At 50.8% G+C, this 26,528-nt stretch overlaps 2 protein-coding genes across 3 annotated transcripts in view; one reads left to right on the top strand and one right to left on the bottom strand.

The window, feature by feature from the left end:
• The window catches only part of RP1L1 (RP1 like 1), a 74,952-nt gene that overhangs the window by 2,841 nt on the left and 45,583 nt on the right, over window positions 1-26,528 (top strand). The window contains exon 2 of one of the 2 annotated variants that reach the window (XM_084768301.1): window positions 2,987-3,058. The gene's annotated coding sequence lies outside the window, so the exon portion shown is untranslated. Of the gene's footprint in view, window positions 1-2,982; window positions 3,059-26,528 lie in introns of both variants that reach the window. The other variant, XM_084768300.1, reaches the window with a different exon arrangement.
• On the bottom strand, window positions 5,497-23,575 carry LOC311589621 (uncharacterized protein C8orf74 homolog). Its single transcript, XM_084768146.1, has 4 exons — window positions 23,389-23,575; window positions 21,681-21,873; window positions 7,371-7,786; window positions 5,497-5,858 (listed from the first exon to the last, which is right to left on the bottom strand). Exons 1-4 carry the CDS (start codon window positions 23,434-23,436, stop codon window positions 5,619-5,621), a joined length of 897 nt encoding a protein of 298 aa, XP_084624272.1. The 5' UTR covers window positions 23,437-23,575; the 3' UTR covers window positions 5,497-5,618.

Raw genomic sequence — 26,528 nt, 5'->3', positions numbered from 1 at the left:
TCTGTCTGTCTGTCTGTCTGTCTCTCTCTCTCTCTCTCTCTCTCTCTCTCTCTCTCTCTCTCTCTCACACACACACACACACACACACACACACACACAATCATGCATGCATGAGGTTCCGAGCAATCTCAGTTGTGCCATTTCCTGGACTTTGAGGGCTAATGGAAGCAGTATTTCCAGGTCCTGCTTGAAACTGACCCACAGGAAGGACAACCCCTGAGAACCTGCTCTGAAATGGTGGGGCCTGGTCCCCGTAGTCTCATCATATCCAAGGCCTGAGTCAGGTTTAGAAACCCTGTGGGTGTGTGAGTTTTCATGGAGCTGTGTTCTTAAAATGTCAGAGCTGAAGGCTCCTCGGGAGAGACATGGGTTCCCCAACTCCCTAGTTCATGGTTGGGCACTGTCAATGGATGCTATGATTCACATCCCTGGAATGAAAAAGGACTTTGCAGAGAGTGTCAGGAATTGCTTCGACGTTTCATGGGGGGTCTGTGAGGAGCATCAGCGGTCCATGTAAACTTGGACTTTCATGTTTGATAATGAATAGGCTCTGTTCTTGGGGTAGACAGCTCCAAGGCAGACAAGCTTTGTTGCATTTGTTCTGACCTTCCATTTGACTTCATGTGCACAAGTTCCAGAGGTGAGGAGCTGTGGCTGAGCCTGCAGACTTCCACTTCCACGGAGGCTATCTGTAGCCTCTGCCACAGGGCCTACGGCTTATGTTGGAAGGGTGGTGGTCCTGGCTCCAGGGCCCATCCGTGAGGCTTTCAGGGGCCTGGGAGCTGTCATGCAGGCAAGTGGGAGGCTTGGCTGCTCCGTGCAGAGCTTCACCCTCTATTAGCCAAGTGACTTTGAGCAATCGTTCCACCTGCGCGAGCCTCAGTTTCCTTATCTGTCCGGGTTGCATCCTTCCCTGCCCTTCCCACTGACCTCAGTCAGATAATGGGTGTGTGTGCCTTGGCTCAGGCAGCCAAACCACTGAGCAACAGGGTGGAGCTCCCCCCAGCGTGGGGGATTAACGATGTAATCTCTGTCAGAACTCCCCCCCACCTTGTCTCTTGCTCATCTTGGCCTCTTGTCTTCCCTCTCTGCAGCTTGAGTCTCAGTCACAAGCCTGCCTCGGCCCCCCTAAAGTTCTCCCAGTCTCAAAACCAAGAGGAAACAAGCCCTGCCAGTTTTGAGCAGCAAAATCTCAGAGGGCAATCATCGTGTCTAGGGGTGTGGTGGATGGGTGGAGATGAGGTATATGTAATTGGTCCAGTTTGGGTCATGTTCCCCCTGGCTGGTCCAATCATTGTGGTCCATGGCAGTGGACTATTTTGATTGGTCCACTTGGGGAATGCTCTCACCCTGAGGGAGGGGGAGCCTTGGGGAAAATCCCCCATGAGCACTGTAGTGAATGTGCCCCATAGGACACTTATGGCATTTTTCTATTTATATATAAGACCCACTCTGGTGTCTGGGATACAATAGGCATTGAACAAACCTTGGCAGGGACACCCGGGATTATATTGATTGTGTATCTGTTTATAGCCTTTGGGAGGCAGGGCCTGGCTAGCTGAAGTTGGCTGCTAGTGGTTGGACTTTGAAGATGGCACCTGGCCTCTGGGCCTAGCCTCGGTCCTGATTTTTCTCTTTCCTGATCTGCCACAGTGTGAACAGCCTCAGGTACCTCCAGGAATCTTATTTAATCGTTGGTTAATTTCCTGCTTTAGAATTCATTCCCCTCAAAAATGGAAAATGTTGTCTGCTTGTTTACTGTTGAGTCCCCAGTGCCTACATGTCTGGCACTAATAACTTGTCAATTAATACTGGTAAAAGAAGGAGCGACCACAGACAACTGCCTGGCGCAGTGTCATTGGTGGAGTCCTGTTCATGTCCAGTTTCCTGTTTCGGTTCCTTCTTAATTCTGCTTCCTGTGACTGTGGCTACAACTGATAAGTACACCCACCCTGAAACAAGTACTTTTATCATTAGTGACTGCTGAACTTTATGTTGGGGGTCTTGTGTTTGTGTGTGTGGAGGAGACAGACTCTGGGGGACAGAGTCAACTTCAGCTACTGTTCCTCAGGTGCCTTCTGGTCTACTGTATTTTAACGTTTGGGGGTAATGAGTATTTTTTTCTTTGTGTTTGTTTGTTTACTTGGTTGGTTTCAGACAGGATGCCTACTACCCTGAAACTTGTCAAGTAGATTAGGCTGGCTGGCCAGAGACTCTCCTGTGTCTGCCTTCTCAGTGTTGAGATTACAAGCCACGCCTGGCTTCGTATACCATGCTTGTACAGCAAGCACATTACTGAGCCACAAACTCCCACAGCACCGGATGTCAGACATTGGTTGAATTTCTGATACTATTCACAATATTGAAGGCATTTCACATGTGGTAGAATAGATTCCCCCCTAGAGTCTGTACTGCCTCAGTTGTATGGACCCACAAAGCATTCTTAGAGCTAGCTGCTCCTTCTGTTGCACCTGCTATGGATTCATAAAACTGGCTTCCCTTATGAGGAGTGAAGGTCCTCTGTCTCAGTGCTCCCCACCAAGCAGCTTGTGTAAGACATCTTAGGAGTCCACAGAGAGCAATCACCTCCGGACTGCTTCATGGTCATTTGCTCCTGTGTGTCAACTTCCAGCTTCCAGATGGCCTTAGAGTCCTGCTGACCTTGTGGGATACCCTAGCGTTCTTTAGCAGCTTGGCACCCCGTGTTCTGTGCCCATAGATATTGGTGTGGCTTTCCTGGTATACCCGATACCCAGTTTGTTCATGTCGTGTGGTGTTGCTGTTAGCTTTCTAGAAAGAAGTAAAGGGGAGATTCTTACATTTGGGCTACGTGTGGTGGAGAATGCTTCTAAGTCGCGGAACTCAAGAGACTGAGGCAGGAGGATCAATACAAGTTTGAGACCAGCCTAGTCTACGTAGCAAGTCCCAGGATAGCGAGGGCTACGCAATCATTCTGTCTCAAAAACAATCACACTTTTCCAGCCAGGTTCTTCTTTGATCAAATCTGTTGCTGCCAGAGGCCCCTACTGAAAAGCAAAGTGCAATAGCAAGTCGTGAGGTAAGGAGACGGCTGTGGCTTTATCCTCCCACCCCCACCCTGGCTGAGGGCCAAGTCCTTCCTTCCGTGTCTGCACCTTCTACACAAGCACCTGGCTCATCTCTCCACCCTTCCCACGGGCTCTGGGGCCTGCTGGCTGGTGGCTTCCCACACCTCCAGTGCACAGCGGCTTGGGGACTGAGCAGATGGCAGGAGCAGGCCCCCTGAGCCTTCTTGGGGCTCCATTCTAAGTGGAGGAGCTGGCTGCCTTTGGTTGCTCGTGTTGCTCTGCACTTGCTAGCCCAGATAGGCCTCAGGTGCTACCCATAGTGCGTTCTGCTGAGTGATGGAAGGCTTGGGAGGGAGAAATGCGTCCCCTCAGTGTCTCTTCATGGACCCTGAGTCGAGGTGAGGCCTCGCTCACTGCACGTCACGAGTGCTCTCACATCTGTCAGATGCTTTTTTTTTTCACAGCTGTGACCAAAATACCTGCAAAACAGCTTAAGGGTTGAAAGGTTTATTCAGCATTTGGGTCCCTCGTGGCATGGAAAGCATGGCTCAACAGCTAGTGTACGGTGGCAGGAGCATACAGAGGCTGTTCACATCGTGGCCGACCAGGCGGCGGAGGAGGAAGTGGAGGCAAATAGGGATCAAGGGAGCATATACCACATTTAAAAGCCTACCTCTAGGGGCATACTTGTGTCACTTAGGCCCTGTGACTGCCTGGGCAACAGGGGTTCCCAACAGGAGCCTGTAGGGGCCATGTTAGACTCAGACCATAACAGTGTCCTCACCAAAGGTGTGTGGGGTGGCTGAAATTGGGATGAGGGGAGGATTTCCAGCCCAGCCTGACTTCTTTTAAAGTAAGTCTACTGGCCTCCATTACACTGGGGATAAACAGTAAAGCAGGCCCAGCAGGTGTCACCCAGGACTGTCCCCAACAAAGCAGAACCTGTAACCACTCCATCCTCAGACCCTGACACTGTCCCAGGTTCATACTGGCACGGGGCAGCTCTTTACTCAGGCTCTTCACAGCTTGGCATGTGTGTGGGGTTCAGGAAAGAAGCTCTCAGTCTATGATCAGCTTAGCGCTCACCCACCATGCTGGAAATTCCCACTTGGTGCTGCATCCCAGACAGCTGAGAGCTCATTGCCAGAATCTAAGCACTTCAGGGCTCTGATTGGTTCAGAAAGGCACTGGGAGGCTCTAGGCCCTCTCTTCCCCTGAAACTCATTTCACAGATACCAACACTGGTACCTACTTTTCCTGTGGAAGTCAGCCAGGGATGAGCACATCATTTTCCCCCTGAGTGTGAAACTCATAAGGGCAGAAGCTTCCAGGGTAGAGCAATGCAGTTTTCCCCAATGTGATGAAGATGCTGGTGCCCTGGAGGCCACAGTGAAGAGCGTGTGCCCTGGAGATGGTTCATGTACTTCTCAGTCTCTAGGGACAGAGGAAATGAGATTCTTATCTCATCCCTTCTTCCATCCATCCATCAATCCATTTATCCATCCATCCATCCATCCATCCATTTATCCATCCATCCATCCATCCATCCATCCATCCATCCATCCATTTATCCATCCATCCATCCATCCATCCATCCATCCATTTATCCATCCATCTGTCTATCCATCTGTCCATTCATCCATCCATCAATTTATCCATCCACCCATGCATCCATCCAATCTTTATTTTTTTTTTGAGACAGGATCTCATGTATCCAAGGCTGACCTCAAATTTTCTATGTAGTCAATGACGACCTTGAACTTCTGATCCTTCTGCTTCTACCTCTCAAATGCTGGGATTGCAGTTGGGCACTACCATGCCTAGTCTATACAGTGCTGGGGACCAAACCCAGGCACTTGTGCATGCCAGGCAAGCATTCTACCAACAGATCGATAGCCCCATCCCTCCACACCATTTCCTAACATCCCACCTATGTGTGGCTGAAACTCTAGTGGGACCCTACTCCTTCTGGGTGAGGGAAGGGAGCCCCAGAGGAAGGAAGGATTCTGACACTGCTTCGTAGACACAAGAACTACCTTCTGCCGCCCAGCTTTGCAGCATCCTCCAGGCTGGCTTGGCTGGTGCTGAGAGGTTGAACCTGGCTGAGCTGGAGGTCTACTCATGCAGGTGGGTAACTGACCCGTCATCTCCGGGATCTGCAAGCTTGTGTAGCCGACTGCATGAAGGCACAGTGTCCCCAGGGAAAGAGTCCAAACACAGAACCCCAAGCACTGGCTCCAGGCTCCTTTCTTCAGCTCTGTTTCTGGGTGGGGGTCCGGGAGCTATGAACAGGTACCTGCCCTTGCCTGGACTCTCTGTAAGACCTTCCACCACTTGTACATCCATGGAAGAACCTCAGGGTTTATTCTGATCAAGGAACTGCTGTAGCATCACTGAAAGAAAGGTCTGGCCTACGCAAGCAGCTACCCTCTCCAATCGCACACTGGCTTCCAAGACAGAGACAGCATTGAGTGGCTTTGTTTCTTTTAATTACTAGGAGCCTCTGGGTCTATGCTAAGCACGCTCCATGTTTCTTCTCACACATGTCCTCGGGCAGTAGTCACCAACCTCTTACTTCTTAGCTTTGGCTTTCTTTCCTTTATTGGCCTTACTAGCCTTAGGAGAGTCTTCTAGAGCCACCTGGCCAGCGGTGATACAGGGAAGCGGGGGTGGAGGAGCACAGAGGCTGAGTGTCTTCTTCTGCAGTCTCAGGTCCAGGATGTCGAAGGCCGCCTGGATCTCGTACTGGAGGAGCTCCTGCAGGCATGCGATCTGGATGCGGATGGCCTCCCTCACCAGATGCTCCAGAGCCTGCAAGACACACACCAGTGAGCATGCTTACAGGACAGGCAAGGCCCATCCTTCCCCCTCTGTTGGAAAGGTCAGGCAGAGCTTTGGAAAGTAGGGTTCACCTTCTGACCAGCCAGCTACAAGAGTTATGAGCTCAGCCCTCACCATTCTAACGGAACACACTGTGACCCCGCCCCCACTCCAAGTTCCTGACTCCGCAGCATCCTGGAGGCATGACAGAGGAGAAGTTATGCATATGCTGTTGTTTGTAATATATACTTAAAATCTGGTGTACAGTTTGCCCCAGAGTATTCCTCGGATTTGACTTCAATATAAAAATAACATTCTTCCCTAGAATTAGGAGAGGATTGGACTCCACAAAGATGCATATTTGTCCTGTGGTGATGGGTGTTGAATGCCTCCCTTGGGCTTACCACCAGGGACCCCGGTGGTCCTGCCAGAGAACCCTGCGGAAGACCAAAGGGATCTGAAAGGCATGGTGGAACAGTGGAGAATGTTCTGGGAGCAGGTGGCCCTCCCCTGGCCTAGCTTATAGACTCCAAGGTAGTATAGAGCAAGGTCCTTTAAGCACCTGGAGACAGGTTCTCTTTGAACTTCCTGGACCCTCACTGGATGTCTGTTGCTGTTTTGTGACCGAGTCAAAGTTGGCCTTGAACTCCTGACTCTTCTGCCTTCACCCCCTGAGTGCTAGGGTCGTAGGTGTGCACCTCCATGCCTGGCTGCCTACTTTTGATGTCTTCATGTACTTAGATAACACAGTCTTGTCCTGTTATTATTTATCAGGGACCTTGACCCAGGATGAGTATCATCCAATCTGCTGGATTATTTATTTATTTATTTATTTATTTAACAGTTTCCCAAACATACTTTTGAACTTCAAAGGAATACTTTCTTCTTTGGCTGACAAATCAGAAGCCAAAAACCAACCAACCAAACAACCACAGAAGCCCTCGAAACAATCTTGCAATTACCTTTCCTGTGGTGCCTGTGAACACACACACACACACACACACACACACACACACACACACACACACACACACACTTCCACTCCTCTCTGGGCCATCTGCTCACACACCTTCCCTGAGCTGTCTGAACCCTGAGTACCTACAATGTCTCTGATTATAGACAAAGGGCACTTAGGTACTCCCCCAGCGGCCCAGAGATCCTCTCTCAGTGGGATCCTGTCACCAGTCAACGACAATGGGAAAAACTCGGACTTCCGGGCCAGCAGGCCTTGACCAACTGTGAACTCTACTCCACAGTAGCTTGGTGCTGTTGGCCAAATGATGTTCTCTAACCCCATTATGCCATCACACACACACACAAAAAATGGGGACGTGGATTTCTACTTTGCAGAGATGTTATGCAGCGACGTGCATGCCAAGTCTGTGGGAGATACTAGACGTCCCTGTGGCCCTCTGTCCTCACTTCTAGTGCAGACCATTGAAGGAGGCCTGCGAGTGAGCCCGGCCTGCTGTGTCTCAGAGACCCTGGGGCTGGCAGGCTCACCTCCCTCCTCAGGGTTGGCCGGGGCTGCAGCTGCATTGGTGCCTCCTGGACCTCAAAGGCCTTCTGCAGCATGTGCGCCTGCTCCAGGTGCAGTGTCTCCTTCAGCAGCAGCACATTGGCACGTTTCTGCACCTCAGCCGTGCTCAGCTCAGCTACCTGCTGCTCATGCTGCCACACATCCCTGTCTGTGCCCTCTGTGAGTGGAAGGGGCTGGGGTGGCGCACACATTTCCACATGGGTGACTGTCAGGTTGACCTCCTGGTCCTGGCTAAGCACATACTGGTAGAGTCTATAGTGTCGGATGAAGGTGTTGTGGAAATAGTCACAGAGGGCCAGCAGGTGGGTGACATTGAACTGCTTCTGGTAAACTCGGAGCTTGGTCCCCAGGATCGTCACAGCCTCTGTGATGGAGCAGCCTGTGGGTACAGAGGAGTAGGGTACAGAGTTTAAACCCGTGAACCCAGATCCGAACTCAGAGCCTGCATCCCTGACTCTGATTCTCCGGCATCACTCATTAGCTCCCAAGAGCTCTGGAGTGCACCTCATATCCCACTTTGTTTCTCCTGTAGTCTGCTGTACTTATTTCACTGCGTTGCCCCTATAGGCCTATTCCACCCTTTTGTCTTTAAACTCCTGTTCTGACTTGCTTCACCTGTGCTTTGTATTGTTTTCACTCCAAATTCCTCAGAAAAGAAAGAGGGGCTACAGGGGGTGCCTCTGCTGTTTGTGGAGAAGGTGGGGACACTGGAGATGTGTCCAGGTAACCTTGACCATGGGGACCTGGGGACGGAGTTGGACAAATAGTATTGACTCACACCCTAGAGTCAGCTGAGAACAGCTCCAAGGATGAAGCTTCTCGGGGAGTTCTTTCCCATGGCTTCCCATGCCTGAACCCTCTGGGTGCCTCAGTGCAGGGTTGGAGGCAGACCTCCACCCAGGTTGCTGGGACTTGAAGGGTCGTGGCAGAACGACCTGCAGATCCTGGGCAGAGCAAGTCAAGACACAGCTTCAGATCACGGGCCTCACACCACGGGAGAGCCAGGTCTCACAGACTCTACTACTCGTGTCTCCCCTGTCGTCCTCTGCATCAGACCACTGCAGGGCCATGCTTGCTTAGCATGCAGGCCCATTTAGTGGCCATGGAAATCAAGTGCTGGGTGCAGGAGCCTGGCTGTTTCCTGAAGCCGGAGCGACTCTACACTGTCTGTTCCTCATTTCCTCCTGTCACCCCCTACTTCCCTGGCTTCTGCTAGTCCTAGTCTCCTATAGAGGGGTGACTTGGCTTTCTTTGCCTATAGGCTAATGTTGAATGTTCTCCATCTTAGTTCCCCACTTATTCTGGGATCCTCGAAAGGCTGTGTTGCTCTGTGTGAAGATGTTTGCTCACCATCATCTCATCACTGTGTGGACTTGGGGGAGGAGGCCATGCTGCCTTCAAAACAGCAGGTAGGCAGGGCCCTGCTTTGCTGAGAGCCTCCTTAGGGGCTCTGGACAGACCGCCTGGTGTATTTTTATATCTGTGTAGCTGTGACCAAACCCCATAGGATCAATATAAGGGAAGAAGGGCTTCTTATATTTTGGCTCATTTCCGGAGGTCCTTCAGTCTGTCACAGTGGGAACAGCAGGGAGGCAGGGCAATGAGGTTCCACCTGTGTCCGTGTAATGTGTGAGGCGGAGGCTAGTCACGTGATAGTGGACCAGGAAGCAGACAGAGCGCAGGGCTGGGACAGGCATTGGCTGTCACTTTCAAAGGCCCCAGGCTTAGTACTGTGGCCAGTTAGGCCCATCTCCTAAAGTGTCCACATGACTCACCGGGAAGTAAACATTCCAAGCAGGAGTCCTTAGGGGACATTTCAGATTAAAGCTGTTAATGCCTGGGCTTGGAAGGTGAATGGGGAAGCAGGGCAGCTGCAGGCTGGAGCTGACATAGCAGAGCTGTGCTTCTGTCTCAGGAGAAGGAAGGCCTGGCTTGGAGGCCCAAGACACTCTGTCCCTTCCTAGCTGGGGCACCCAGTTCCTTTGACTTAAGTGTAAAGCTGAAGATTGCATGTATGCACTTCAAAGGTTTGTTGGAGCATCCTGGGAGCTAACATACTCATTTGTCTCTCCTAGAGCTACAGGGCAGGAAGCCTTAAATGCTACAGGGGTGGAGGGTCTGTGCTATCCATTTAAACAAAAGTCTGCCCCCTCCTCCCTCCCTCCTCCCTCCTCCCTCCCTCCTCTCTCCCTCCTCCCTCCTCCCTCCCTCCTCTCTCCCTCCTCCCTCCCTCCTCCCTCCCTCCTGACTCCTTCCCTCTTTGCTTCTCTCTTTTCTCCATTCTTCCCCATCTCCCCATCCCTCTTTTTTCATTCCTTCCTACATCCCTCCTTCCTTTCTTCCTCCCTCTCTGCTTCCTGGTCTCTCTCCTGTTTCCCCACCCCCACTTGCCTCCCCCTCCTATCTTCTCGGAGCTCCCCCTTTCCCTCATTCTGAGGTTGACCTGTCAACTGTTGCTAAGTCTATGAACAGTCATTGCCTGCCCCTTAAGGAGGTACTGTGCTGGGTGCTGGTAGTGCTGTGATAAAAAAAAAAAAAAAGACACTTTGCTGCCCATGAAGTGTGGTGGTAGAGACCATAGCCACGGTGTTCATCAAAGAAGAATATAATTGAGACAGAGGAGCACTCAGATGAAAACTCTCTGAGATGAAGGGGGTTGGGTAAGCAGCTTTGTTCTGACTAAAAGGGGCAGAGCTAAGTAGGGAGGGTCAGTCCAGTATGGAGAAAGAGAAGGCTGGGAAAACAACAGTGTCTCCCGGTTTGGGACAATATGGGGCCCAGAACAGTACGGGCAGATACACGGCAGCAGCTACTGGTGACAAAGTAGGTAGCAAGCAGATGGGCGGGACCCATGGGCCATGCTCAATAGCTATGGCTTTGCTTCCAGGACCAGACACGTTGGAACATCTGAGTAGCAGGGGCTGGAGGTGAATGGGGTGGGAGTGGGATGACTGTGAGCAGGAGCAGCAGGCCATGGCAGAGAGAAAAATTGAAGCATCTGGATTGGCCGGGAGCTGCTTCTGGTCTGGTTCACCAACCAGAGGCTCTTGGCAACTGCCGCCCTGGGCACAGTGACTACACCAATGCCTAGTGTCTCCTGCTGCCCTATTCTTGTCAGAGGTGGGTCTCTGAGTATAGAAGACTCCTCTGCTGCAAAGGCAACCAATGGAAAACAGCAGCATCCCTGGGAACACAGTGAGGCAAGCACCTGTGCTCTGAGGAGCAGCTGGCCCCTCACCTGGGCACCAGCCTGGGTCTAGAAGCCGGCCCAGTTCCCTCTTGCTGGGCCCTCTTTTGCTGATAATTGCCCGAGCAACTCTGTTGTGTCACCTGTACTGCTTACGTTTCTTGTGGTTGTGACCTAAGCCCTGACAGAGGAAACTGGAAGGTTTCCTTGGACTCACAGTTTTAGTGCCTCACAGTGGGGAAGGCACGGTGAAGCGGGACAGGCAATGGTGTGGGACAATGTTGTAGCTGAGGCTTCTCTCAAATGGTGGCACTCAGGAAGCAAGGTGGGAATGGAACCAGAGCCAGGCGCTACCTGCAAAAGCCCCCTCCTAGTGGCTGACTCCACCCAATCTCAGTCTGCTCCTCCTAAAGGCTCCACAGCCTACAGGCTAGGGCCAGAGCTGGGGACCAGAGTACTCAAAACACGAGCCTGTGGAAGACCTTGCATATTCAAACCCCAACATCATCCACGTTCTCTGGCCTCTTCCCATCCTGCTATTCTCTTGTTCTTCTGACACATGCGCTTTCCCCTGTCCTCTTCATTCTTAAAAATCTCGTTATACTGGGCTACATAAAACTACTTTCATGCAAGTACATAATGCACGTTGAATATCCCGCCCCCCAATACTGTTACCTCCCGACTCCCCCGCTTCCCATCTCATCCCTTCCCCTCCATTAGTCCCCTTAGTCCTCCCTAGTCAGCACTGTTTCCACTCTCATGCCATCCATACATATGACTTTAACTCTGTGACAAATACGTGGAACAGGACAGACAGAGGACCCAGATAGAAACACATGCAGCTAGAGCAAAAGATTCTAAAAGAACCGATACGCTGGAGAACAGACAGCTTCTTCAGCAAACAGCGCTAATCAATCAAGATATCCACATGCAGAACGGAAACAGGCTCCTATCCTTGCACACTAGTTTGTTAAAACCCCAAGTGGCTCGAGGGACACACTTTCAATGGGACAAAACAACAACAACAAAAACAAACAAACAAAACTCTGAGCTCTAACCATGCTCTGAAGCTCATCTCTACCAACAAGCCTGATCCTTAGCATTAATTTCTTTTCTGGGTGTTTTGAGCATCACACACATGCCGGTTAACGGAGAGGAAGGCCCAGGGGGAGCCCCTGACTGCGCCTCTCCGAACTACACTTCAGAATAGAATCCCCTGGAACTTTCTAGAGTGCAGACGGTTCCCTCCACACACACACACAAGCCCTGTCTCACCCATGTCAAAAGATGAGGACTGGTTCCCAGGGCAGAGGTGCTTTTAGATTCTCTTCCTCGTGTCTGGGGTCAGGAGCCACGAGGTCTCAGCCTCTGGTAGAGGAGCTCCCAAGCAGCACAGAGGGTGACCCAGCAGGAAAAAGAGCCTCTTCTCTCCGTGGTCACTTCCAGGTCATCACCCACCTGCTGCTGGGGCCTTTCCTACATGGGTGTGAGTCTGGGCCTGCTCAGATTTGTGGGCCTGAAGATTCTTTTCTGCTTTGGGAGGGGGTGGTACTGGTTGGAGAGGACTTGGAATAGGCAGCCTTGGCTTCTTTGAGGGCACACGTGTGCTATAAATTGGCAAGAGCTGACGACGCACACGTATAAGCACCTGCAGTGTATGTGAGGCCCAGGATGAGAAAGACAGGGAGTACAGAAGGGGCTGGACAGAGGATGGGATGGGTAGTGCTGAAGAACAGGAAGTGGGAGGAGGTTCCCTCTAGCTGAAGGACTGCATAGAATCCTTAAGTTCCTCCCAGGTTAGCACAACAGTGGAGCCCCAGGGCCCTCGGTGCGGGGGAGGGCGGGTAGTGAAGCAAGAAGTTGAGTGGGCTTCAGACTGAGGGTGGCAGCCAAGTAGAGGGACCACTGGATAAGTGATCCCAGGGAAGTACAGGAAGGCCTGGGTGAAGTACTATATATGAGCCTTCCCAAGGTGACCCATCAGAACGTTTGCCTGAAGGTGTTCTGTCATGCCCACGACCTGGCGTGGCCCAGCAATATACTGAGCCTCTCTCTGTAGGTGGCCACAGCTGCTGCATTCCCCAAAGCCAACCGGTCCCCAGCATTCCCAGTAGCCACACAGAGAATCCACTCATGCCCAGATCTTCCTGCGGTGGTCATTCAGCTTTCTTGAAAGGGAAGGAAAGACCTGTGCGCCCTTTGCCTGGGTCAAAAGGAAGAATCCCTGGCTGAATTTGAACTCCACCGGAAGTTGCTGCCTCTGCCTAGGCTCAGCAGGCCTTGCTCCTTGCTGCTTCTGTGAGATGCGCAGTCTGCTCCCTGTGTCTCAGTGACTCAGCACGGAGGGATTAACTCGGAGAAGTCTCTGGTGGAGGCAGGCAGAGCTGGGCCTGCATGGTGCTCTTCAATAACAGGGAGTGGCCTTCATTTGCATTGGCCACTGGGAACTTCCTGAAGTCTGTCCCCAAGCCCCTGGAGGCCCACACCTGTGAGGAGGAGCAGAGTGGAGGAGGAGAGGAATGGTGGAAGAGGGATGTGGGGGAGGACCTGCCGATGGCAACACGAGATGCTTGCTCCAGCACTGGGCAGAAAGGACCTGAAAGGGGAGTGCCAGCATCTCCATAGCAGCGCAGGAGAGGAGCCGGGCCTGAGGGTGGGGAGGCCGTGGGAATGGCGAAGAGGGGCTGATCTTTCTAGAAGGGTACCGGATGACCTAAGTGCCTCCGACAAGATAGTCTGGTTGCCTGGTTTTGGATCCGAGGCAGAAGAGTCAATCTAGGACACAACCTGACAACTTGGCTTTCCCAGTACCTAAGCAGCAGAGGCTGGCCCGAGAAGCGAAAGGCAGAGGGAAGCCCAGGCCTGTCACCTCCGTTCAGCTCCATCCTCTCTGTCTTCCGAAGCCTTGAGGAACCCACACAGTGACTCCCAGGGCAGCATTGTCTAAGGTTTGGAGGATCCCACAGCTTTTTGTCACACGCACCTTTGCCGCTTGGGCTCTCCCGAGTCCCTCTCAGCTGATGGAGGCTCACCCTTACCCATGGGGCTTTTACACATGGAGGCTCAGAGAGGAGGCTGAGAGTCACTCAAGGTTGATGAGTGGCAGAGCCAGAACTTAACCAAAGCCACTTGTGTCTAAGCGGCTTCAAGCTCTCTTTGTAGACTCTTAGAGATGGGTGCAAGAAGGACGGCTGTTCTGCAGTGGGTACAATATCAAGGACGCATGGTGTGAGCCAAAGACCTTGAAAACGAGCTAATCCAAAGAACTTGAGCATCTTAATATGCTAATGAGCTCAGTCCAGTCATCAACAAGGTGGAGCAAATACAACGGTTTTCACATCTCCTTGGGGTAGATCATCTCTTTGGACCAAAGGATCTTGTTCTATAGATGGATAAACTGAGGTCCAGAAAAAAAGGTGGGACCTGTTCCAGCCCAGGGATCAGGACCTAGCATTGGTGTCGGTTTCAACTCCTAACCTGGGGGAGGGACATGTTTCTACTTCTTGTCCTCGAACCCCGGGGACTCTTGTGGTTAGGAATGGGCAGCACAGGCAACACAGCTGGCTTCCTTTCTCTTTGGAGCAAGTAGTCCCCTCACAAATGCCCACTTCCTGCAGAGGCCAGTGGTAATTCAGCCAACACAGCACCATCTAACATCCTCCAACGACAGAAACTTGTTGGTGGGCAGCAGGACTCCTTTGGAGAGTGGGTCATTCATGCTGGCCAAGGTCTTGAGAAGATGATGGTGAATTGTAAGTCCAAAACAATCTAGTTGTCTCTATCAGAGAAGCGCCAGAGAGTTCCCCATTGTCCAGGAAGGAGCCAGCCTCAAAGAGATTGTGGGTCGTGGGAGTAAACACTGTGCAAGCAAATAGGCAGTGTCCTGTTCGTCCACTTCACCTGCCTCCCTTGCTGATATTGAAGCTGAGGGGGAGGGAGACTTGGAGACTGAGTGCAGAAAAACCTCACTTCAGTCTTTCCCTGAAGTCCAAATATGTCTGACCCATTCCTCTTGGTGGGCGTAGGGGATGGGGAGGAAGGCAGAGCTTACCTTAAAGTGAAGATGGAAGTGCTAATGACTTCATTGTATTACACTCACTGAACTGAAATTGTGCAATTAAAAGGAACTATATGGACTATCAAAAAAACAAAAACAAAAACAAAAACCCACCACCAACAAAACAAAAACCAACCAACCAACCAACCAAAACAAAACAAAACAAAACAAAAAACAGCCTCTGAACATAGCTGGCCACAGTCCCTGAGGAAAGGAAGGGTTAGGCCAGGGCAGGAGACACCATTCTGTTGTTGTCCTAAGAGTGTGCTCTGCATGTGCCTTGCTGACCAACATCCAAGGACACACAGCGTTTTGACACGACACCCGTGAGATGTCTCCACCTTTTGCCTGGGACCATTTCTATGTCGCCTGTCTATCTCTGGATCTCTGAGATGCTGGCTTCCTTTCTCTTTGGAGCAAATAGTCCCCTCACAAATGCCCACTTCCTGCAGAGGCCAGTGGTAATTCAGGGACAGGACCATGGGCAGTCTGGTTCCAAGACCCTTGGGAGAGGATGGTCAGGATCTTCCCCACACTTCCGGGCTGAAACTTGCCCTCTGCCCCAGCCTTCAGGTTGAGGACTGACTGCCTTTCATTGGTCTCCACCTCCTTGACTGTCAGTCATTGTGAGTCTCCCCACCCCCTTCCCCTCCCCCCATGTCATCCCCTCCAGCTCTGGGTGGCTTTGACCTTAGGAGCTGAGATCAGAGTTTGGGCTTCTCCACAGTGCAGCCCAGTGAGGCCATGAAACCTAGGCGGAGGATTCACAAAGATGCACCTCACACCTGCTCATAGCATGCTCTTGCTTACACAGATGATTCTCTCTAGAAATCAATGCTTTTGGGGGCTGGAGAGATGGCTCAGTGGTTAAGAGCACTGACTGAGCCCCGGCTGTGGTGGCACACACCTTTAATCTCAGCCCTTGGGAGGCAGAAGCAGGCAGATTGCTGTGAGTTCGAGGCCAGCCTGGTCTACAAAGTCTAGGACAGCCAAGGCTACACAGAGAAACCTTGTCTCTGAAAAACCAACCAAACAACCAAACAACCAAAAACAAACCAAAAAAAAAAAAAAAAGGAGCACTGACTGCTCTTCCAGAGGACCTGGGTTGAGTTCCCAGCACCCACATGGCAGTTCACAACTGTCTGTAACTCCAAGATATGACACCCTTACACAGACATACATGCAGGCAAAACAACAATGCACTAAGAATAAAGAAAGTATAGAAATCAATGCTTTTATCTGGAAAACAGAGCCAATAAAAATCCTGCCTTGTCAGATCTAAAGAGAGTGAATATCCAGGGCTTCCCATAGTGAGAAATAACGTGGTTTTGTGTGTTTGCCCTCTTCTTCCTCCTTAGGTCTCTACCAGCACATCCCTGGGGATAATCTCCCCCTCCCCTCTCTCTCGGTGGGGCCCTAGGTTAGAGTCTTGGATACAGAGTAACCTCCAACCAAGGCCTTGGTGGTCACCTGGTGGCTGGGGTAGGAAATGGGACATGGGTACCAGAGAGAGGATTCTGAAGTGTACTGTCAAATGGGCTGGGGGTAGATCAGGTGACCTCCTGGGTCTCTTTCCACTCTCAGAAGCTGTGGGGATTTCCGTGGAGCCGGCAGTAACCTGAGCCATAGTGGACTGCAGCGGGTGCCGGGAGCCATGCTCGGTAGTGCACCACAGGTTAGGAAGGGAGCCCCAACTCCGCAGCCCAATCATCTTAACTGTCACTTCAGCCTGAGATAGAAACAACCGAATCGTCCTCCCGTGTCAGGGACATGACTCTATCCAGCTTGCCAATCATCTACTGTCTCCAGTACCACTCCCCTGGGTGCCAAGGGAGGATAAAGTCAGACAGAGCATCCCTGTCAAGAGCTGGAGGCCTGGCCTGCAGGAGACCTGCACAGTTCTCCATAGGTGGCACAGATAGTTTGCAGGAAGAGCCTAGTCTTTCAGATGGACACTCACTCCATTGGACCCCTCCTGCTGGTGGCTGGCTTCAGTGCCCAGGCTTATGCTGTAACTCAACATGACCCAGTTAGGAGCACACTCCCAGGAGTCTTACCTGGCCCTTCTACGTGCTTTTTCTTTCTGCATGCCAACTTCCCATCCCGTTGGAGGAAAGGGTCTCTACCTCAGGCTACCTGGCTACCTCTCAGGCGCGCATACACCCCACGTGCTCAGGTCCTTGACCAAAATGCAAAATCACCAGGTGGGGCGTGGATTCTGAGTCAGACCTGGATTCAGATCCTGAACCCATTTACCCCAGGTGCATTCTTAGGAAAGTTAATCTCCTCAGGCCTCCGCACCTCACCTTTAAAACACTGCTTTTCATACCACACCATAGGGAAGATTATTAATGCTTACAAGCAAGGCTAGATTTTTTTTTTCATAGCTGCCCCTGGCAGGATAGACAGTCTGGCCAGGGAAAAATAATGTTTTTTGCGGCAATCTTGTCGACATAGTTAGCTGTGTCCTCACTCTGCACAGTGGTTTCGTTATACCTCACCCACTCTGTTAATTTTCCTTTTAATATGGAATCTTGTGTTATAGTCCAGGATGCCTTCCTTCTCAAAACCTCCAGTCTCATCCACCAAGGTTCTGGGATTATAGACATATGTCCCCTTACCTGGCTTCCCTCTTTAAATGTATACACTAGATACCTAACTTCCACCCTCAAAGTCCTTTTTTTTTTTTTTTTAAAGAGATAAGGCTTTTAAAGCAGCTGGGGTTAAATAAGGTCATGTAGTCTGAGTGGGGCCTTATATCAGAAGTAGAGGCCATACACCAAAGGGAACAAAGTGAGGACACCACAGGGAGGTGTTGGACACTGGAGGCCAATGAGAGTCGTCTTAGGAACAAAAAGCCTGCCAACACCTCCTCTCAGACTTGCAGCCTCCAGAGCAGAAAGGAATCAGATGTCTGTGGCTGACTCTGGCTGTCTATGGGACTCTCCAGGGTGGCCTGAGGCATCATATCACCCAGGGGGATGTGGGAGCTGCCAGTTCATCCCAATAACCATTTTATATCTCTACCAACGGCCTTGGTGGAAACCTTGGCAAAGAAGCTCTATCAAATGTCTCCGTCCTGGCCTGGCCTGAGGGTACCGCTGCTCAGTCAGTCCCAGGCAGCAGGAAATGACATCTGCTTTTTTGCTTTGCTGGCGTGGGGGTGCTGCAGGTGTTGGTGGTGAGGCTGCAGAGCGTGTGCACGGCCGTGAGTACCCTAGATGGAAGAGCCATACCGAGGAACCCGATGAGTCATTGCTTACTCCAGGTCTGGGCTGCTGAGGACAGGCAGGTGGATGCCTTCCCACCCCGTGGTGGCCTGGTGACATTTCCTGAAGAAGCAGGAGTGGCATGGGTGGAATTACAGATGCCAGGACCGTGATGCACGCTCGGCTCTGCCTCCATGAACTGACCCTCAAGTCGGCCTTCCTCCTAGCCCCAGGATTTTGTGACCAGGCAATAGGGCAGAGGGGTCTTCCTATTTAGTGTGTACATAGTGTCATGGTGACAAGATGTGGATGCAGGTAGTTATTTGGGGACAGTCCTCCAGGCAAGCAGAGGGCAGGGGCTGCCAAGTGAAACTGAGGTAGACCAGGCTGCCCCAGTCCCCTCCATCTCTCCTTCCTGCCCATGGCTACCTGAGCAGCCTCATATTCGTGGCTCCCTCTTTTCTCCCAAGCCTCCTATGGCCTTCATACAGAACATAAAGTCTGCCCTTTCCTGCCATTCTCTCCCCACCAGGATGTGCCAGACTGGAACTACTCTGCCCTTGACCCCATGGTTGGTGATCTCACCCTAGGCCTGGGGAGCAGCTGGACATGAGTTGTCCGGCTTTCCCGGAGGTTGGCCCCAAGAAGGTGCCAAGTACAGACCTCTTTCTTCTGGCTTGGAATTGAGGCCAGAAGATCCTGGGAGCCCTTTGCCAGGACGGAATCAGCTTATGCTTTTGAATAAAGGGCCGCCCTTTCCCTCCCAGTGCTGGGCTCGATTGGGCAAGGAGATAAGCTGAGCTGGCAGCCGTCCTGGCAGGGCTCTGAATCACTGTTGTGCAAACACAACCCCTCCTTAAAACACTGCCTGCCAATGTCCTCATCTGTCGTGCAAACAAAATGCAGCCATCCTTAGCCTAGGTTAGCCACAACAAAGCACCCCGGGGAAGCCACCTGCCAAGTAAGAGTGGCAGCCAGCGTGGATGTCAGCCGGAACAGAAACTCTGATGGTGCTGGTCTGTGGCGCCCCCTCCCCATGGCCTGCATCCTGTGCCAACACCTGTAATAGGTGTGACCTACCTAGGAGTGGCTGGGGCAGGATCCATAATAGGACAGTGCACACAGTTCCTACACTTACACAGGTAGGTGGTGGTGCTTGTGTGCATGTTTGCCAGAATAGGTCACGGCCCATAACAGCTGGATTAGGAGGCACTGGGATATTCCGAGGGCTTCCTTTGCATTGACCCATAATCTGAACCCATCTGCAGATGAAGGAAAGATAAACAATGCCTTGTCTGGCTCCTTATCCAAGACCATTACTTTTCATTTAGGCATGTGCACTTGACAGAGCATCCAGCAGAGTGGCTGGCCAGAGGTGTGCAGAGACAAAGCTGGAGTTTACAAACACACCCTCTGTTGGCATTGATGTTTCCTCTGTGGTGAGACCCCAGGAGCTCATAATAAATGAAGGCCAGGTTCGCTTGAATAAGCCAGTGTGGTAACTGACTGCTTCAAAAATCATTATGTGGGTCAGGGGGGAAAAAGGCATTTATGCAAGGGCACTGGTTTGATTGCCAGCCCCATCTGACCCAAACTTGAAGGTAGTAGAATAGATTTCCATGCCCAGGAAACAACATGGAGCCATGATGCTGGAGGAGGAATAATAAAATGGAGAGTGTTTGTCTGGTTTATCTCAAGCCATAGAAAAACTTTAAAAGATTAGCCTCTGTAGGGGAAAAACAGCCACTCGCCATGACAAAAGACTACAAAGCGTGGTCAGTGGCTGTCCGAGTCAGCCAGCTTCAAAACTTTTTACGGAGCAAGTACTGTTTCTGGCTTGCAAATTTTTCTGTTCATACTTTTAAATCTTCTCCCACTACTTTAAGCCCTTGGCATGATTACTTTTCTGTTATTCAAGATGCTGTTTGACTTGGCTTTGTTCATTTCGAATACTCAAGGTGTAAGCGGTGAAGAGACTTCTAATCGGCTTCATCCATTTTGCGGATTTGGCCCCTGGACTGTGAACATCACAACAGACACGGTGCACAGTGTGGAAGTGCTGTCACTACCTCACCAAACAGAGAGCAGGCGTGCGTGTGGGTGTGAGTGTGAGTGCACGCGCACATGTGCACGTACATGTGTCTGTGGTATGCAGGCTTATACATGCATGTACAGAGGCCAGAGATTAATACTGGATGTCTTTCTTAGTCGTTTGCCTTATTTTTTGAGACAAGGTTTCTCATTGAACCTGGATGTCACCAATTTGCTAGCAAGTCCCTGGGATCCACCTGACTCCAAGCCTCTGCTCCAGTGCTGGGGCTGTGGACAGACACCACAATGCCCTGCCTTTATGTGGTCACTGAGGACCCAACTCAAGCCTTCACACTGGTGCAGCAAGCAATCTATCAACTGAACAGTTTCCCCAGCCAAACCTTTAAGAATTTTTATTTTTTGCAGTTTCAACATTCGGGATCATGGCCCAACAGTGAACCTGGATAGTTGGTTCAGATATGACCAGAAGGGAGAGAAAGGGGAGATCAAGGTCAGGGCTGGTGTTGGGAAGAGCTGAGTAGGAACGACCTGGTGATGTCAGAGGCCGTGATGGAAGTCAGTGGATCACACAGAAGACCCAGAGTTCTGAGTGGGTTGGTGAGTGAGTCCCCAGCGGTCCAGAGGAACAGGTGAGATTGTACAGGTGAACGCCCCACCCCCAGCAGTGGAGATGATGGTAACACTTGACTCCCACACTTGGAAGAGTCCTCACCTTTAGCCAAGGCTCCAAGTGCTGTAATCATGGCTTCTTGAATGCTTTCCACTCTGACCCTTTTGTGCCCCCACCAAATTTATTTTAAGACTGGGTCTAACTATGTAGCCCTGGCTGGCCGGGGACTCACTATGTAGACTAAGTTGGCCACATACTCACAGAGACCCATCTACCTCTGCCTCACAAGAGCTGAGATTAAGGTGTTCACCACCATGTCCAGCTTCATGACCTCAAAATTTAACACAAGTTTTGGCTATGTAGGTAAATAAAATAGGTACGCAAATCAAACATTTATTCATTATGAGTATTATATTTTAGACATTTTTAGCAGGTGTAATTTTACCATTGATTACAGATTAAAGCTACATATTAATGAGATGATCTACTTGCTTATTTAGTTGTAAAATGAGGCTTTAATGAATATTTGATATTGTATAATACAAAATATCTTCAACATTTTTCAGTCGCTTATTAGTTTGATTTTACAATGCCAAAAACATGTACTTTCAATAAATACACAGCACAAAATGACAGAAGTGTATCCAGGGCCATTTCAGAAACTAGTGGAAAAATTGTCCTAATCTTAATCCAAAATCATTAAGTATTCTCAGGAAATTCAAGTCAGCCACTCAAATAGCAATTTTAAAAACCAAATCTTCTAATACAGTAAAACCCAAAGATGCACTGGTGTGATACATGCCAAGGAGTGATGGTGGGAAACAGAAAGTCTTTATTTTTCTAGTTGAGGCATTAAGTTTCCATGATGGTTCTGTAGTGACCAGCTCACACCTGATGGGACACCCTCTGAGGAGCACAACCCCTTGTGGGGACAGCCTATTGTCCCAGGACACAAGGGGAAGTCCATGAAATTCATCCAAGGAGGGGGCTGACATACTTGGTTTATATAAGCCACGCCAAGCCAATGCCTTGGGTCTGTGGACACAGTGTGGGGTGGTACAGGGCTTGCATTCATCAAGATTGTAGATAGGGAGCAGAACCCTGGGGCTGCGCTATTTCTATAGAGGGGCTTGCACGGCCCACAGTGCCAATTCTTACCTTTGGTTTCCTTGAGCAGCTCTTCTGTGAACTTGACCACCTGGACCACCTCGCCCCATGGGAAGCCTTTTCCCACAGCAAAGATGATGCTGTCATAGAGGGTGTCAAGCAGGATGCTCCTCCGGGCATCCCTCAGCTCATCAAACTCCTCCCAGTTCAGGAGCCTCCGCAGGTGCTCTCGCCCCTTGGGTTTCTGTGGGGTGTGTTATGGGGAAAGGAGACAATGTCATTACTAGGCATGGCATGGTTGTGGGGCCACATGTAAATCCTGAGAGTAACCAGCAATGTGGAGACACTAAGGAAGAATCAGGCTTTGGTTTCTAGAAGGCTGTGGCTCCCCCTTTTCGGGATTTGTTGAGTGTGCTCCTGTGTGTGTTAGTACACACATGTGTGTGCTCCAGTGTGCATTGGTACACATGAATGAGTGTGCTCCCATGCTCATGTGTTAGTACATACATGTGGGTGTGCTCCAGCCTGTGTTGGTGTACATGTGGGTGGGTGTGCTCCCATGCTTCTGTGTGTTAGCACACACATGTGGGTGTACTCCAGTGTGTGTTGGTACACACATGTGGGTGTGTATGTAGAGAACAGAGGTCATCCTCGGGTGTCAGTCATCACTGATGGTCCACCATGTTTTTGTTTTGTTTTTGAGACAAGGTCTCTCACTGGCCTGGAATTTGCCAAATATACTCAGCTCACTCCCTGCCTCTACCTAGCATTGGAATTATAAGTCTCCGGCACCACACCTGGCTATGCAGTGCTTTCTGGGAATCAGACTCAGGTCTTTGTGCTTGTGTGGCAAGTACTTGACCAACTGAGTTATCTCTCCAACCCCACTTACTCTTTTTTTTACCAGTAGCACTCCTTCCTTTGAGCGTTCTCACACTAGCGCAATGCAGCCCCAGGTGTGCGCACCTCCGATAAGCCTCAGATTTTTGAATTATAGATCCTCTTTTCTGTCCCCTTAAAGCAAGTTAATTTCTCTTTGAGGCTGCTTTCAACCAGCTAACCTTATACACTCATGCCACGGTGTAAACGGCTGGTAGAGAAGAGGTTAACAAAGGTGATGTTTACCTTGAAGGAAGTTCAGGCCCTCTTGCGGGCTGATAGGGTAAGCCTTCCCTATAGCCTTTCTAAAAGGGTTTTATAGTAGGAGAAGCACAAGTTGCTTCAAAATGGGGAGACAGAGAGACCTGCCATACACAGGAGTCCTGCTCCCTAGGGGGAGGAGGCTCTAGCTGGAAGAACCAAGAAGAGCAATGGTAGAGCTCATGACAGTGAACGTAGAACCTGTTCGTGACCTTCAGCAGTTTCTGTTTACCACACTTGTCTATACCACAAAGCCCTCCCCTGCAGCTCCTAACAGCAAAAGCCTTTTCACCCTCCCTCACATGTAGGACACAGCTCCAGAGGGCTGTTAGAGTCCTAGGCACCAGATGGCAGCCCTAGGCACTGTCTCATCCTCCATCCCTTATTCCAGGCAGACTGGTCCACAGCCTAGACTTTCCTGTGGGCCCCAGACAGCCCAGACTCAGGACCTGGTGACTCTAGAATTCCAGCCTCGAGCATCCATTGTGCCCTCAGAGGTGGTGTGTTGGGATGTTAGAAGTGTCTCTCAAGATGACAGCATCCACAAGCCTTGCTGGCACACCTCCCCCTCCCCACTATACCCACTGGAGCAAAGGTCTCTAAGAACCCAGATCTTCACCTGAAATTGGAAGACTTCCTTTACTCCCTGGGGTGTTAGGAGTGCCATGGCCCTGGCTTCCCCTAGTTGCTAGGAGACCTCACTGGTACTGACTCAGTTCCGGAACCCCAGGCAAGGAAGACTGGCTTTGTTATGTCATTGGGTCCCTGGGCTCCTTTTAGCATCTTTCATCCTGGTCTTTTAGCAGTTCCTAGTTATGGGTCATCCTCCTGCATCTGCAGGAACCTTAGCCTCCTTCCGATCAGCTATCCACCTGTTTTCCATCACGTGCATGCTAGAGCACTTGAAGACACACACACACATGTGTGCATACACACACACACACTCATGCACACACATGCACATGCACATGTGCATATATACTCACACACACGCACACGCATGCACATACACTCATGCACACACCCGTGCGCGCACACACTCACGTTTGCACACACACACACACATACACACACACACACACACACACACACACACACCACTTCCCTCATTCTACACATCCTGCTGATTGTAGCCTGTGTTTTCCTGTCCTTCTGCCTGCCCAGGCTTGATTTCCATGCTGACCTTTACCTCCTGACCTCATCCCTTCAGGATCTAATGTAGCCTTCCCGCCCACCCACTCAGTGGCTTCCGTAATTCCGTGTTTTCAATATCATAACTTTGCTTTGAGGGTACAGAAAACAGTTAGGCAGGGGGCCCCCTCAAGTGTTGTTCCCAAACACCACATGTGAAGACTCGGGTCTCCTTCTAGCCTGCCCTGTCCTGGCAGCACCTAGGTCACCTAAGGAACAACTATGGCTCTTCCCCTCTCCCACTGGTCACGTCCAGAGCCCCAGCAGGAAGGCCTGGACACACTGGCTGGGGCCGATGTTCTCTGGTGGGTTGGTAAGGTTTGTTTGTTTGTTTTGTTTGTTTGTTTTTTGTCAACTTGACACAAGCTAGGATCGTTTGGGAAGAGAGAACCTTGATTGAGAAAATGTCTTCATCAAATTGGCCGGCAGGCAAGTCTGTGGGACATTTTCTTGATTAATGGTTGAAGTGGGAGGCCCCAGGGCAATGTAGGTGGTGCCACCCTGAGCAGGTGGCCCTGGAATGTAATTTAAAAAACAAACAAACCAACCCTGAGAAGGCCATGAGGAGCAGGCCGGTGAGCAGTACTTCTCCATGGTCTCCGGTTTAGTTACTGCCTCCAGCTTCCTGCCTTGAGTTCCTGTCTCGCCTTCTCTCAATGATGAGTTAGGACCTATATGCCAAATAAACCCTTTCCTCCCTGGGTTGCTTTGTCAGTGTTTTATCGAAGCAACAGAAAGCAAACTATGACAGTTGGTTTGAGGGGCATCTTTTCCCACTCATGAAGTTCAGCATGCAGTGTATCAATTATGTGGATTTGGCTGGGCCATAGTATGCAGGCATTTAAATCACACCTCAAGCAAGGTGCTAAATGGCACTTAAGTAGGTCTTTAACATCTGCAGCCAGCTCAGTGTGAATGGGGACTGAAGCAAGGTGCTAAGTGGCACTTAGTAGGTCTTTAACATCTGCAGCCAGCGCAGTGTGAATGCGGACAGGCCAGCACTGAGAGGAGGAGGGTCAGGAAAGGGTTTTAAGAGCAGGGCTGGAGAGATGGCTCAGTGGTTAAGAGCACTGCCTGCTCTTCCAAAGGACCAGGGTTCAATTCCCAGCACCCACATGGCAGCTCACAACTGTCTGTAACGCCAAGATCTGACACCCTCACACCAGTGCACATAAGTTAAAATTAAATAAAATATTTTTTAAAAAAGAAGAGCAAGATGCCAAGCCAAAGCACACCCTTGGCCATTTCTCTCTCTCTCTTCCCAGTCGGAGCACAGATGCACAGGGAGACTTCAGCCACACTGTAGACCATGGGAACAAGGTTGGCTTAGTAGAAGAGGCTTGCCAGATTTTGCAAAAGCCATTTTGCTGCCTTCCAATCAGGAGCGCAGAGATGACTGTCTAGCACCAGCCATCCTGTGCTGCAAACACAAGACCAAGAATGCCATCCTGGGTTCCCTAAGGACATCAAGGCCACTGCATCTCTATTGGTGCCTGACAGGACTGTCCTAGATGAGAGACAAGGAGGGAATACCCTATTTATCTGGTTTCAGGTGCTGGCATTTGGGCTTAGAGGTCCCAGCAGCTAAACTCACTCTTCCTTGCTGCAGGCTTGCATTTCTGAGCCTCCAGCTGGGTCAAATGCGGTCATTGGGAGGTGGGCCAACCAAAGAGGAGGGGTTCTTGTTCACAGAAAGCAAAGCGATTTGCCAGAGCCAGGAAGTGGAGGCTTGGAAGCTTCAGGATGTCTCCCCTGTCACCCGTGTGAGCTACGTGGTCCACTTCCTTAAGGGCCCTGAGAAAGTAACGGTCAGTCTGTCATCTGGGGAGAATTTTCTAGGACCAGGGGAGACTGGGAAGCCTGATCCTTGACACAAAAGCAGCCCCATCAAGGACAGAGGGTGGTGCTGATGTGGGTCTAGCCCACATTCACATGTGTTCCTGACATCAATTCAGCCTGCCAGAGCCTGAAACCTAGGGAGCAAGAAGGAGTCTTGCTGGCCGCAGGCAAGGACAAAGAGCACCATCCCAGGTGACTGTTGAATCTGAGCCTTTACACCAGGAGGGGAGACAAACAGCCTAGAGAAGCATCTCTGGGTCAGTCACCCTCAGTGCATCCTTCATCCTTCTGCCCACTCAAGGATGGCCACTGAGCATGTAAGAACTGTTTGTGCATGTTAGACATGAGCTGTGGTTCCCATCCTGTAGCCACATCCATCTGGGGAAGCATAACTCCAGGCAAGTGCCGGAAGTTGGGTAGAGAAGATGCAGGGGCTGTCCTGTATCCTGAGTGTGCATAGTAGCGCATGCTGTGCACTGAGCTGTGTCCCTGACCCCCTCGTTCCTGTGTGGAGTCCTCAGTCCTTCAGAATGTGAGCATGATTGCATGCAAGGTCTTTACAGATTTGATGAAGGTAAATGCAATCTCTAGGATGGACCCTCATCCGATGTGGACACCTTGACCTTGGACTCTCAATCTTGGGAACTTGGAGGCATGAGTCCCTATCGAAGGAGGGCAACAGACACAGAAAGACCATGTGAGGTCATAGCCCTCTGAAAGCCAAGAAGA

Source organism: Acomys minous (genome assembly GCF_964271855.1).
Source record: "Acomys minous genome assembly, chromosome: 18".
Lineage (NCBI taxonomy): Eukaryota > Metazoa > Chordata > Mammalia > Rodentia > Muridae > Acomys > Acomys minous.
The sequence above is the reverse complement of the archived record's forward strand: the minus strand, read 5'-3'. Positions and strand labels throughout refer to the sequence as shown.